At 36.6% G+C, this 15,958-nt stretch overlaps 1 protein-coding gene across 5 annotated transcripts in view; it reads right to left on the minus strand.

The window, feature by feature from the left end:
• Positions 1-15,958, minus strand: part of AUTS2 (activator of transcription and developmental regulator AUTS2) — a 1,139,956-nt gene that overhangs the window by 459,521 nt on the left and 664,477 nt on the right. Inside the window, exon 5 of one of the 5 annotated variants that reach the window (XM_069486208.1) lies at positions 3,598-3,678. The exons of the other annotated variants lie outside the window; for them this stretch is intronic. Within the exon in view, the coding sequence (XP_069342309.1) occupies positions 3,598-3,678 (81 nt within the window). Of the gene's footprint in view, positions 1-3,597; positions 3,679-15,958 lie in introns of those variants that run through there. 5 annotated transcript variants of the gene reach the window in all.

Raw genomic sequence — 15,958 nt, forward strand, 5'->3', positions numbered from 1 at the left:
GAACTCCTATCCTCAAGCAATCCTCCCGTCTTGGCCTCCGAAAGTGCTGGGATTATAGGTATGAGCCACTGTGCCCACCAGCTTTTATACCAATTAGTAATCTCACATGGCAAAAGGCATAATGATGGAACTGAAATGTCCTAATTCTGACAAAGGAAGGTCCTCTTTCATTTCTCACATTTACCATGAAATATCTCTGATGCGGGTAGAATGACATTAATATAATGGTAGATAGCTTGTCTTAAGATGAGTAAGTGATTGATAAATAAACTGATAAAATGAGATTTAGGAGACCTAGGTTTTACTCTTAGCTATGACTTACTTAACATCCTAACTTAGGAAGTGGCTTAAGCTCTCCTAACCTCCACACTGCCCAGTATTCACCTTTATTTACAAAGCATCCCCCACATCCACTGGTTACAGAAGCACTGGGAAATAAAAGGAACAGCACACAGCTTCCTTACACCTGAGAGACTCACAGACTACAGGGGGAGTCACTGATGTGAACAAATAATGACAACAGAGCTGAGATCAGCACAAAGGTTTGGGGAGCAACAGGAAAGGGACCATCTACCTACTCAGAGTGTCTCAAACAGACTTTGCAGAGTTGGCGCTATGTCCCGAAGGATAAGAAGGTGCTTGCTAGGCAGGCAAAGTTGGGAGCGAGGGCATGCTAGGCAATGAGAATAACGTGTACAAAGGCAATCTGCAAAGTGAAGATAACATGTCTGTGACAGTGCTTTGTTAGCCATAAAGTGCTTTACAACAATGGTTGTATTTATACTGTTAATAGAAAGCTGCACAAGGTGTTGACGAGTGTCTCTGTGCCTCACTCAGTCAGGAGAAACCATTTTGATTTGGGCTGCATCACAGCATTAAGTGACCAATTTAAGGACCACTTACTCACAGAAGCACTTTAAAATTCCTTCATTAATTAGAAAGTAACCACCTCACAACCACAACTAAAGAAAAATGGAAGTAACTAGAAGAAGATCTCTATGTATTCCTTTAATGTCTCATTTGCTACTGCTCTTTCACCAGGTCCACGTCAATCAACATTCCCATTCATGCATTTATCCTTCATTTGGAAGTTGATATAATACTAATGCTCTTTCCTCTTTATGAAATGTAAAACTTTATTTTTTTTTTTTGAGACAGAGTCTCACTCTGTTGCCCAGGCTAGAGTGAATGCTGTGGCGTCAGCCTAGCTCACAGCAACCTCAAACTCCTGAGCTCAAGGGATCCTCCTGTCTCAGCCTCCCGAGTAGCTGGGACTACAGGCATGCACCACCATGCCCGGCTAATTTTTTCTATATATATTTTTAGCTGTCCATATAATTTCTTTCTATTTTTAGTAGAGACGGGGTCTCGCTCTTGCTCAGGCTGGTCTCGAACTCCTGAGCTCGAGCGATCCACCCACCTCGGCCTCCCAGAGTGCTAGGATTACAGGCGTGAGCCACCGTGCCCGGCCGAAATGTAAAACTTTATAAAGAAAAAAACTTGCTGCTGAGTTGAAGACACACCTACAAGGGCTGGACCAATGGAGTGCTTCCTAAAACATTTTGATCCCTTCTGACTCCTGAAACATAGACATGCTTTTACATAATCAGAGGACATCAGAAACTCCAAAATCTAAAGTCCCACTGGTAAGTGATGTTGAGTGTCTATGACTGTATTTTCACATAAACACTTTGGATAAGAATGTGGAGCATGTGATGAAGACTTTAACTAAAGTTTGTGTAGGTAACCATGATATATCTCAGGATATGAAAAAGAGATATAAGAACCAAAGTATTTGACCAGAGACTCCATGAAGGCAAGGAAAACCTGACTACTGTACTCCTCAAATGGAGCAGCATGCCTGGCATAAGGGGAAGACTCAATAAATGTTCATTAAAGAAACAAAGATTAATTTTGGAATATCCAAAGACTACCAGTAGGTCCACAAAATCAATCCTATAAGTCAGGAGAAATAAAAATATAGATACTTTAAATTTACTTTTTAAAAAAATCAGTGCTCAGTACTAACCAGGTTGAAAAATCTGACACCACAAATAATGACATCACCCTAAAGCACCACTTTCAAAGTGTGAATGATGGTTTTGTTTATATTAATACTCCTTCACCTATGTAGTCCCAAGCTGGGAGAGTGGGTGGCTTTCCATCTGGACCAAAATTTCACCAGGCTCCTTAATATTTATAAAGGAATCTCTCTCACCAGTTCATCTTATTTTTCAAGCTTACTAATATTTGATCATTGGGATGGAATACGAATGCCATCAGAAGATTAGTGATTAGAATGAATCACATAACCTGAAGAATGCCTTTGCTTACTTAAGATCGAATGCCTTGATCTTTCATCAAATATTAGAACTAAAACGAGTAACAAATTCCACGTCTGAATTTTATAGGAATCTGCAACTGAGGACATTGTCAATTATATACTTCAGTGATTCCTAAAACCCATGTGATGCATTTTCCTAAGAATTTAGAACTAAGTAAAAATCTATTCTTCCCCCATTATACCCTCAAAACCAAAACAAAGAGCTAGTTATTTTTTCTAAAAATAGGAATTATCACATTCTTTCACTGTCTTGGCTATCGGGAACCTCGGTGTAAGTTTATAAATGATCTCAGCAATGACACGAACATGCAAGATTTGCAAAGTTGTTTTCTCATCCCTCCCATCCAGTTTTCACTTTCATTCCTACTTGTTAAATTGCTTCAAATGCCTTTTTGAAAGCTATGGACATGAAAAACAATGATAATAGTAAATAAAAGATATTTACTTCTTTATACAATTCTCTAATTTGTTCACATAATATTTCTCTGTTCAATTTAAACATAGGAATTACAAAAATTAATGCAAGTCATGCCAAGTACATTTTTGTTCTTTATGGCAAATGAGAGTGCTGATTGACAAAGATGATGGGATGTCCAACTGTTACAAAATTAATTTCCATCTAAAAAAGAAAAGCTCAATTTTATAGAATATTTCATTGAAGAAATGTATATTTAGGCAGATAAATATATCAGTATAGACATAAGACATATACGTAGTTTTATAGAGCAAGTATCATGTCATGTGAATAAAGAAAATGGAAATAGAGTAAAATTAGACCACCTATCTTCAGCTTAATGATTTTAAAATCTAGAGGTGGCACCGTTATTTTAAATTTATTTTAACTGGCTAAGGAGATTTTTATAGCAATACACTGAACATATACACATTATGTAATGACTTGGCTTCCTGGCAAGCAGCATTCTTTTAAAAATCTAATTTATTAGTAAAAATGCTACAGTCATAGCATACTGCCAAACAATTCCAGATGGGCAGATAAACAATTGTCAAAGAATCTGATACCTGAATTGGGATGTGAGGAGTACAGAAAAGAGAGACAAATGAAGGTTAAACTAAAACATACTGCAAACGAGGAGGAAATGTTTAATTTCTCATTGGAGTTATGCTAACAGTGGTCAGTAGACTCTGTAACATAGAGTCTTACAATTCAAATGTGAGTGACCAAACCAAACTGAACTAGATCTTCTAAGCAATTTGAGAATAGAAAAGAAACACTCCTTATTACTGATACAGGATTAAGTTTGGCTGACAACCCTCTTCATATCACTTCCAGATTTAACACATACTTCCCCTTGAAGGAGTATCTTCCCTGATCTCTGAAATGGAGACGTGAAAATCCCAGATTATTCAAAAGCATGTTGAGTGCCCTCTGATATAAGGCTGTATTAATGTTATCTATTTAACATTATTGGTAATTTCTTTCATGGATTTGAGAAATTATGTTCTGCTTTACACAGAAAAACATAAACTTATGAGTATTTGCAACAGAGAATTTTAATACTGGCCCCTGCTCACCTCCCTCCAAGATATGCTTTAAGAAATCTCTGTGATCAGTTTGTTTGTATATTCTACATCGTGACTCTTCCTATGTAAGGTCTGCCACAAATCGCTGGTTTCCATACTTCCTGGAATCTTGGCTTAGTTTAGCTCCTTTGTTATATGGTGCACGACGGGGGGTAAAGTCATTTCCCTATCAGTTACAGAAGTTTACAAGCACACTGTGGTATCACATACAAAAATGTAGCCCCTCTTATTAAATTAGGCCTGTTTTCCAGTTTTTAGGCCCAGAATTTAATAGAGATTGAGGTTATTTGTTTGCTTTCCCTATAATAGAAGTGTTTACATACTTACTAACATCTAATTGCTACTATTCTCACCATTAACACCCCTAATGGTTAAAGACTGGATCTCTTACCTCCTTTATGAAGACAAAAACTGAGAATAAATTCTAATAGTGAATTAGAAGGAAAGTCCACAATCGCCTAATCCTTAATACTCCAGCTAGCTCTGGTCTTTGGTCAAGACACTTGACTTTTCTGAGCTTCCATTTTCTGAATCAAAAAAAGAACAGTAGACTTGGAATCCTAAGAGCTCTATAAACTTAGACCCCTCTTCATTCCCAGTGTTCACTTCCTCCTTTCTCTACTTCAATACCTCCCCACAAGAATACTGGCAAGAGGGCTCAAAGAATGTAATCCTAATATTTCTGTTTCAGGTAGAAGCAGCAGTCCCTAAGACATTCCTCAGTACCTCCTACACAGTAAGTTGTCAATAAACATCTATTGAATGAGTGCATGAAGAGATGCATGAACAAAATAAGTGGGAGCATGTGAATGAGAATTTTCTTCCCTGGTCTCAAAATATTCTTGTGCATCTTACAACAGCACTGGATTTTTATGCGATTACAACCCACTTAACACTCAGATGTTCCTTTGATCACATGTGATTCACTTTACTTTTTCACTCCCATCCATGGCAATTGCACATGTTGACCTATTCAAATGAGTACTGTAAAAATACTTCTTAAAGGAATATTTTGGGTTTGTAGGAAGAAGTTTGGAATACATTAAGCTTCTTTTCAGTCTATAAATCATAAACTAAGCTTGTCAGTTTGGTTAATTTTCATGTAGCTCAGAATCTGTTAAAATGAAGAGACACACCCAATGTTCTGATTCTCTTGACTTTTTACCCTTGAAATGACAGCATTCTCTACTGGGTCCTGCATAGATTAAAAGGTATGCCCTCCGGGTTGCATTATCTCTAAATCACTCATGATGTATTATGCTTACTATAAATGAGTGAGTCCCATTTGCACAATTGCCCTATTAATTTACTCATCATTGATTTATACCACTTTTGCTGGAGATCTTCCACCAAACCCCTATTTTACATGCATTCTTGCTAGATCTGTTTCAGTATTTTTCTCCCCTTCAGGCCTTCCTATCTCACTGTTCTTCCATTTGTCTTCATTTATCCATCTTTTTTATCTCCATCCTCCCCTGTTCCTCCCCCTCCTGCTTTCTTTCAGTTTCTTCTTGCTTCTCCATTTTCTGTCTCCTTTGGCCTTCCTCCTCTCTTACTTAAGAGGACATAATAAATCTCCAATTAGAGATTAACAATACAGAGAAAAGAAGCCTGAAGGTTAAGAAATATAGGCAGACCAAAGTTAGGAAGAAGGAAAAAAAATGTTCAGGGTAAATAAATGAAGTCTGAAATCTAATCTGAGAACCTCAAGTGTTAAATCCTTAAGAGGATACCTTTGGTAAAAGTCTTACAATAAAGATGGCAAAAATTGTACCCTATGCCACCTCGAAGAAGCTTTTATTTTTTTTCGTCTCATCTTTAGAGGCTTATTTTACTATTCAGCTAATAACAAAGAACTCTCTTCCTTCAGTTATAGACAGAATTAAATCAACACCTTTGGGAACATCTAAGATAAAAACAACACTGGGAATATCTAAGAGCTGAAATGTAAGTATGACCACTATGATTTCTGCATGTAGGGTTTTAAAATCCTCATTATATAACATTTTTTAGCCAGATCAAAAAGAGTCATCTTTTTTTTTTTGAGATGACATGTTAAAGTCATCTCTTGTGAGTTCCCTATCTTGCACTGTAAAGATTCATTTGATTCACTTGTACAAACAAAAATTATAAGTGATTTTATGCAAAAATATATATAAATGCACAGCTGAAAATAAAATTAAAGATAAATATTACTTTCCTTTTCCATTTCTCTGGTGGATGAGAATGTTACCTTATTTTTACTTTTGGACTTTTAATTTCAGTATCTGGGTGGACAAAAAGAAGGTGTTCACCAAAACACTAAACTAGTGGGAGGAGCTACTAGCTTACTTTAATAATCCTTATTTAATTTCATAGTCCCAATAATGTGCTAATCACTCCAATAATATCTGACTGACTGGTTTTTTCTCAGCGGGCATTTTTAATAGGAAACACTGTACTTCTATTCCGAGAGCACGTAAGGATATGGAAGAACACTGCAAATAAATAATAATTTATACAGATTATGAAACTCTATCATCAAGGACTGTAAGTCATTCATCCCTGTAATTCCAAAGCCTAGTATAAATGGCAAATAAGGTGTAAGAACAGCAGGAACCATGACAGGACTATGCCTTATTCCCTACATTTCCCTAAGTTCTGACCCTGTCCATGAAACCCACCATAGTTTAAGAAGTAAAGAGAGCCAGCAAATCTCATAAGGAGCAAAAACAGAAAGGCAGCAACACACAGACAAAAGGAAAAAGAGATCAAGGCACACAACATTCATAGGAAATCAAGGGAAGGTTCCAGCTGACAAAAGCAATAACAATTATCTTATATTTTAATTCTGCAGAATAATGTAAAAATTCTGATTCTTAATTCAGGATAAAGTGATGCTGGGAGTTTCTAACACGTTGCCTTAGAGAGACCCCTATGATATAAGCGCTGTAAAGAGAGATCTTAGCTATTGGGCAGCTCAGATGTTCAATTCTGGGTCCTTCCTGATTTATAAACACACTGATGCTCTTATAGGACATTAAGGTTGGATCACATGATCCCTATGGTATTTTTGACTAAAATTCTAGGAAAAACTGGATTCCACCTAGGTGAAATTAAAGTGGTATCCTGTGATAAAATAAATTAACAAAGTACATAAATATTGAATCTGGAGTTAGGAGACCAGGGTTCTGTGCTTTATTTACTCACTACATGACTCAATTTGGCCTCAAGCTCACAGAATTACAGGACTAACAAAGATTTTGGAAATAACCTACTCGACTTTCCTAAGGAATATTACTTTTGGACTTTCAGTCATATTCAGTAACACATTTCTAAAAATTTTAATATATTTTAAAGGTAAGTATCATTTTCTCTCTAAACACAGTATTTTAAAGGATCCTAAAAGCTTCATTAAGATTCCCTTTTAGCTTAAGTTGAAAATGTTTTTCATCAGAAATATGTCTTTAAATTTGTTTAAAAAATAACATTCCTCATACTCTAGCATAATCATAGTATTTCAGAATTGAAGGAATAGTTGAAAATATTATTGAGTGTTTTGCTTTGTTTTTTAAAAGACTTTTTGTTTGTTTTTAGAAGTGTAGAGGGTATGATGATACACAGACCGGGCCCTGGATTCCAAACTCCAGCTTAAACTAGACCCACTTTTAATTTCTCCACTTATCTGCTTTACTGTTAAGTCTTCCACAGGTAAGCCTTCAACCATTCAATATCTTCCTGTTGCTCTTGGGCCAAAGACCAGAATCCTGCACATGGCCTTCAAGGCCCTGCATGAGGTTTCTACCCTTACCCGATTTCACTCTGCCAATGCCCTCTCTGAAGGCCTGCTTTCTGCATTCCATTCTCCCAGAACTTTTTGGTCATCCTTTATCATACCACTGAAAGAGGTTCTTTCCTGTTTCAGAGTCTTTGAATATGCTATTCTCTCTGCCTAAAAACTTATCACCCCCACCTTTACCTGGCTAACACCTACTCACCCAATAGGTATCAACTCAAATGTCATCTATGAGCTAGTCTACACTCATAGTCCCTTACAGCATTGTTAATAGCAATTATCATGATTTTCATTTAGTAATTCAAAATTCATTTCATATAAGTCTTTCTTACTGGGATGTAAGCTCTAGGAGGGCAGTGACCATATCTCTTGTTCACTAACATTTTCCAGCATCTTACTCTGGGCCTAATATACAGAAATGGCTCAATAAATACCTGATGAATGAATATATATGCTAATGGAGGATACTATGGATACAAAGAAACACACAAATGTCAAGAGATAACTATCAATATTAAGTATCAAATAAATTTCAATGTGTGACCCAGATAAAGACTCTTAAGGAATTCAGAAGAAGGTATCACTGCATGGAAGCATTTGAAGAAGATTTCAGGGACAAACGAGGAAGGCAACACGAGTATGTGCCAATGTTGATACTTATTGCTTAAATGTTCTACATGATCGAATTAATTAAATAAATTGTCTAAACAATTATGTTGCTCATGACTTCCAAAGATTAGAGTACTGCTAGTAAATAGCAGAGCTAGGAGTCCACTTTGTATCTGGTCTGACTCCAAAAACTAAGGGGTTTCCACTGTACAATGTTGTCCCACCTAATACAAAATAAACACTGCCCAACAAAGAAGGCAGCACTAGGGCTGGGCCTTGAAGATCAGATGCTGAGGGGTTCCTAGAGCAAATGTGTTTTGTAATTACCAAGGGGGAAATATACACTGTACCACACAGTCATTACGGTTCCTGAAGATTACATGGTATTAGCATATTGAAAGGGAATTTACTAATTTATTCCAAATATAACTTCCATGTTTACTGAAATGTTAAGAGCTGCTGACAGCAAAGAGGCTCATAGAGAAATCACCCCACTTGTCCACTAAAAAAATCAGCATGGCTCATACTATGTAATTTTATTGATAACTACTGTCAAATCACAGTATCTGGTTATTTGTACCCATAAAGGTAAGCAATGAGGGCATTTCAATAAATACAACCAAAAGGAAACAATAGTAAAGAAATGCTGCACACTCAGAGGAAAGGAGCCCTCTTTTGCCCTCTCCTTCAAATCCTTACATCTCAGAAAGCAGCTAGCAGTCTAAAGGTTTTGTTCCTAGAACTCCAGGTTTTAAAAACACCCTAGACCCGCCAATCTTCCCTGGTTTTCTGATACTGGGTTTTCCTTTACAGATGGCAGACCAACTGAGAGTGAGCGAAATCCCATCTTCACATCACAGTTATTTTTTTATCAGTTTAGTCTTCCTTAAGGGACTTGAGAAAGTTTCCTCAAAACCACATAGGCTTCTGTGAAGCAGTGCAAAAGTCCCTTAAGACCTTTTGCTCTTCTTACCTTCTGTGCTTTCTATTATTAAGAAACATTCTGAAAAGGCCAAAACGTGAAAGGTGTTCAAACTCAATCATATTTTTAAATATGCTATTAAAAACAAAAAGGAATTTTTTAAACCAATCAGGCTGGTAAAGATGGAGTAAACTGGTTGATAGCCTATATTGGTCAATATGTTAGTAAATGGTCCCTTCCCAACACACAATAATAACATTAAACACATGTTGCCTTTGATCCAGCAATTCAGCTTCTAGAAATGGATCGTTACATGATCACTGGGTGATAAAAAGAAAGTTACATGGAAGCCATGTTATTAAAAACATAAACTACAACCCAATCTAAATGTTCATCAATAGAAAAATGGTTAAAATTATGTTTTATCATATGATGGTACACTATGCAGTTACCAAAAATTACTATGGAGATACGTATTGATGTGGGGAAATGTCCATGATTTATTAAGCACTTAATATATGATAGCCAGTATTGTTACATGTACTGTTAGTGTTTTGTTTTGATTTGCAATGAGCATATACTTAATAGTAAATTTTATAATGATAAACAAAAGAAAATATGATTTTGCATGGGTAAGATATTATCAGCTAAGAGACACCATACAAGAATTATAACTATACAACCAGACAAAAGACTGGATTTTGATGTATTAGTAACGATCTACTTTTCTCTCAGAAAATTAAGATAGCCATTTACTGGCTCCTAATCCAGAGGACTCACCTCTACTTTCCTTTCTTTGATTGTTGTTCTTTCTTCTTTTTTTTTTTTGAAAAAAAAATGCTCTTACATTAACTTCAATCTGCCTCCTTGCATCTGTCCCTTTTCTAATCCCTTTGAAAGGCTGAGAAACTAGGATTTCCAAAAGACTCTTCTAAGTGGAGATTCTAAATTCATGCCATGTTGAATTAAGTATATCATATAAGTGTTACTAGTAACTTTAAAGGATAAACAAAACCTCACTAAGTCAAATGATTCAAAATATTATAGAATATAACCAAATAGAATTATACTTTGTGTATGTGTATATATATATGTGTGTGTGTGTGTATATACACACAGACACATACCCCCCCACAAGAGAATTACATACACTATTTCATTGATTCCAAGATATCCATTTTATATATTTTAATATCTCTGAAATTGGAATGCATTTTAAAATCAATGGCATATCAGTTTAATTATGAGTGCATTTTCTTGTGGTACATAAAATAATGTTGAATCTTGCAAGTGATGGCACCTTCAATTAGAGGAAATATGGTTTTATCACCCCACAACAGTTAATTCTTTTGATGGTGAGGGGGTCAAGGTAGATAGATAACTCACGTATTAAATGCTATCAATCCTTCCTTTCATAAAACAAAACATAAACAAAAGAAAACTATTATTTTTTTCTCCAGGTAGAGCAATTTCTCCCATCACACCATGTGTAAGCCAGTTTGCACAGAAACCACACATTGACAGTACAGCCACCTTCATAATTCAATTCAAAGCACACACTAATATTCTGAATGGTGCCAACAGTAGCTTTTTCAGGATTCCAAATCCATCTTCTACCCTTACTATAGTATATAAATGACATGCACTTCTCATCAATAGCATAAAAAATTCATAATCTGTCTACATAGTGCTGTTATGTTAGGTTTATGTCAACAATTGGACTGATTTTTTAATAGCATAAATGTTTAAAGAGGTAGCAATTCCTGTAAAATATCTATGGGGATATTGAAAGCTGATATACATCAGGATGGAGGCGTTTCTTAAGGAGGAAGCAATTCTCCTTAGCTTATCTTGCTCAGTCCTCCATTCCTTCTTTTCCACAAAATCCCTTCTCCTACTGGTTCACTTCATGTTACTTCTAGCAGCTAAATATGGCAAGTATGCTAACCTTGATCCTGCACCACCAGAATAGTACTGCTGCCCCTTCTTCCCAGGAGCTATGGTTTGAATGTTTATGGTGAAATCCTGAAAAATTATGCTGAAAATTTATATGTTGAAATCCAACCCCCCAAGGTGATGGTATTAGGAGATGGGGCCTTTGGGGGAGATGATTATATCATGACGGTTAAGCCCTCATGAATGGGATTAGTGCCTTATAAAAGAAGACCAAGGGAGCTTGTTCACCCCTTCCACCATTTGAGAACACAGTTAGAAGGCACCACCTACGAACCAGACAGCAGGCCCTCCCCTCACCAGACACTGCATCTTCTGGCATCTTGATCTTGAACTTCCCAGCCTCCAGAACTGTAAGAAATAAACTTATATTTTTATAAGACATCTAGTTTATGATATAAGATTCCTAGTATTATTACAGTAGCCCAAGTGGACTAAGACAAAAATTGGTACTGAGAAGGAAGTGTGCGGCTATAACAAATAACTAAAATGTGGAAGTGGCTTTGGAACTAGGTAATGGGTGGACGCTGAAGAGTTTTGAGGTGCTTCCTAGAAAAAGCCTACATTGCCATGAATCCTGATTCTACAATCTTCTTTTTCTACTAGAGCCCATGTTCTGAAACAATGCAAGCCCACAAGGTTAACATGTCCAGGGAAGTCATGGCCACCCTAAATACATCACACTCTCTCTCTTATACAACACACACACACACACATACACACACACACACACTGTCATCGATGAGTACTGTTCCAGGAACTCAAAATTATCCTTTAAACTTAATCTAATTTTCGATTTACATATCTGAAATCCCAACAATGCATGCTATAATCTTTGATGTATCTATGTTGTTTGTGCTGAGGTTTTTTGTTGTTACGGGGTGGGGAAGGGGAGAAAGCAGTAAATAGAATGGACTGCAGCACTGGCTTCCTCAATGAAACCAAAGCTTAAGTTACATAGTCTTTACCAGGGCTGGGGAACCTTTTCATGTTGGAAGGCTGTATTAATTTAGCTGTCATCAAATAAGGCCTCATTCAAGAAACTTCAATTAGATATACTTAAAAATGTACATTATTTTGTAAAAATCTAATTATTATGTATTTAATTTCAAAAAATGAAAACTATTTGTTAATTTTAAAGTTAACTAAACTTTCAATGGTTTCATTGTGTCTACTTTTTGTGTAAAGCATGTGAATATTTCATTGCAGCATGGAGGTCCGCAGTTTCAGTTGATCCTCTAGATGGGTATCAGTCATTTGTGACCTTTAGGGCGTCTTGATTTGGGTTAAATAGGAGAATACAGATTCCCAGCAATAAGTGGTTGAAAAGCAAGAAACCCTTTTCCAGGCATGTTGCTGAAGGCATGGGTATTCTACTGCATTATTCCATATTTCAATTGGATCTTTCTTAGCATCAAACAATGACTTTAAAATGACATCTACTGGCCGGGTGTGGTGGCTCACACCTGTAATCCTAGCACTCTGGGTGGCCGAGGCGGGCGGATTGTTTGAGCTGAGGAGTTCAAGACCAGCCTGAGCAAGAGCGAGACCCCGTCTCTACTAAAAATAGAAAGAAATTATATGGACAGCTAAAAAAACATATAGAAAAAATTAGCTGGGCATGGTGGCGCATGCCTGTAGTCCCAGCTACTCGGGAGGCTGAGGCAGAAGGATTGCTTGAGCCCCTGAGTTTGAGGTTGCTGTGAGCTAGGCTGACGCCACGGCACTCTAGCCCGGGCAACAGAGTGAGACTCTGTCTCAAAAAACAAACAAACACCTTGTGGAAAGCAATGTGGAGATACCTTAAACAGATTCAAGTAGACCTACCATTCGATCCAGCAATCCCATTACTGGACATCTACCCAGAAGAACAAAAGTCATTCTATAAAAAAGACACCTGCACCCGAATGTTTATAGCAGCACAATTCACAATCGCAAAAATGTGGAAACAACCCAAATGCCCATCGATTCATGAATGGATTAGCAAAATGTGGTATATGTATACCATGGAATATTACTCAGCTATTAGAAATGATGGCGATATGGCATCTCTTTGGTTCTCCTGGAGAGAGCTGGAACCCATTCTATTAAGTGAAGTATCCCAAAAATGGAAAAATAAGCACCACATGTACTCACCAGCAAACTGGTTTCCCTGAGTGCACATTTGGGATTAATACCAATTGGGTATCGGACAGAGGTCGGGGTTGGGTGGAAGGGATGGGTGTATATCTACTTGATGAGTGCGATGCGCACTGCCTGGGGAATGGTCACGATTGAAGTTCTGACTGGGGGGGGATGGGGTGGGGGGAGGGGAGGAGTGTACACCTCCATGATGAGTGTGATGTGCACTGTCTAGGGAATGGACACAATTGAAGCTCAGACTCGGGGGGATGGGGAGGCATGGGCAATGTATATAGCCTGATCTTTTGTACCTCCTTAATGAGCTGAAAAACAAACAAAAAATAAATAAATAAAAAAAATCATAATAAACAAACAAACAAAAACAAACAAACAACAACAACAAACAAAACAAAACATGATATCTACTGAGAGCTCAATCAATTCCATCTGTAGTTCTTCTTTAGGGGCCTTGGTGATATCAACTAGGTGAGGCTGAAATGCTAATTTCAGTGTGATGTCATGTTTCTCAAAGTTAGTGAATTGGTGAATTATATTCTCCAATTAATATGTCTATAACAGCTGTGTATTCTTCAAATGATTTGCATATATCATCCTGTTCATCAATGACCTTTGCTAACTGGGGAAAATGGTCATCCAAAATTTCCTTTTGAAGAAGAAGTGCTTTGAAAAAAGACAACTTTTTTCAAAATGCTTGTATTTGTTTTCTTTTGCCACATGTCATATATAGACTTAGTTTTACCTTGCAAAGAAATGTTCAAGTTGTTTTGATTTGACACGATAGCACAAAGAAATACTGCATTCCTACAGAAGTTTTCTTTCAATAATTCACACTGTTGATTCTGTTAAAATTTAACTATCTGTTCTCAAAGAAGTAAAATTTTGGCTAACACCAATCCCTGTGATAGCCAATGCCCTTTAGAATTATATAGTAAATCCACATTGAATACCTCATCTTTCAACTTTAGGATGTTCCAAAACTGACAATACCATGTTGCATTTGCAGGAATATAGTTGACAATACTTATAACTTGTTGCAAAGTATCACTTAAACTAGTAGCTTTAGCACAGAGATTTCGCTGATGCAAGATACAATGAAAATAAATGAGAGCATCTGGATCTGTTAATACTTGGTTTTATCTATGCAAAAAACCCTTCATGTTTTCCTGTCATGGAAGGTGCACCTTCTGTACATACACTCACTAAATTTACCATATTCCCTCCAACTTCACTACATTTATCTTGAAAGTTGAAGATATTCATTCCCCGTGTTCTGTTCACAAGAGCGCTCAAAGCGAGTAACTCTTTGTAGCAAAGAAAATCTATTATGACTCGAATGAAGCATAAAACCTGCGCTGAGTCAGTAGTGTCAGCTGATTCATCCAGAGCAATTGAATAATATATATTTTCCTTTTGAAGTATTGCATGAAGTTGTTCTGTTAAGTTGAAGGCTAATTCATGGTGCTGATCTGTTATGGTTCTCCTTGAAAGAGGCAGTTGTTTGTACTTTGGAATGTTATCTGGGTCTAAGTATCCTACAATTTCAACAACTCATTCATTCACAATTTCTACGTCACTGAGTGACTTCCCTTTTTTCCCAGTTTATATAAGCTACTCTATAAGTTGCTTCCGTGGCATTATTACCAGGTCTTACTGCTGCTTGAAAGAATTGTGTTTGCTTTTGCTTTTCACATTAATTTCTGCAATACAACATTCACACCTTTCCCTCTAATTTAAAATATTTGTGGTCCTTATGAGTATTAGAATGCTAATGAGAATTGAATTTCTTTAATGTTGATATTGCAGTATCACAAAGCAAGCAAATCATCTAATTTTTAGCAGAAACAAGATAATATTGCAATTCTCAATCCTCATTAAAAAAATTTGTTTTCTTCCTTCAGTGTTCTCTTGGTCTTGTATGACATGATGGGCTGTTAGGCAGACAGAATTAAAAAATACTGTCGAGCTGTGCAACTATTCAAAAATTCCACTTCAAACAGAAACAGAGTGTACCACTGTCAAAAGCTGTTAACAGACTGGCACGTCTGTCCCTCATAAACTCTCAACAACCAGCCTCATGTCCAGTGGTGCCACTCAGGCGAGGGAAGTTAGAGTTAAATCATGAGCATAGCAGCCATCACTTTAGCCTTTATGGCTTACTAATGTTCATATTGTGCTGGTCAATCTTGGAGAATTACTTTGTTGAAACTTATTCTTTGGTATTTTAAATACTATCATTTAAAAAATAAAATATAGACATAAAAGAGAAACAAAGATGTATTAGATGCACTAGTACAAATAAAAGGATTTGTTCTGTAAAATTTGGATTCAGTCAAAAGGCTGGACTTAAGGACCTAGAAGGCCGCATGTGGCCTTAATGCTACAGGTTCCCTACCCCTGGTCTTTACCCCTTAACATTTCTTCTGTACTAGTTGAAGAATATAAAAATAGCCTTTAAATGCTTAATATATATTGTTTATTGATATGATATGTAGCTCTTATACATTACTCTGAATTTTCCAGGCACTAAACAAATGTTAAATTTTTTTAAGCAAATAACTACATTTGGTAAATATGATAGAAACTGCACAGTGAATTGTAATTACCCAAATAGATCATCCTATTTTTCTTTTCTGTATGTTAAATGTTTGAAGCCAGGTCTTCATAGTTATCC

The sequence above is a fragment of the Eulemur rufifrons genome, chromosome 14, assembly GCF_041146395.1.
Source record: "Eulemur rufifrons isolate Redbay chromosome 14, OSU_ERuf_1, whole genome shotgun sequence".
Taxonomy (NCBI): Eukaryota; Metazoa; Chordata; class Mammalia; order Primates; family Lemuridae; genus Eulemur; species Eulemur rufifrons.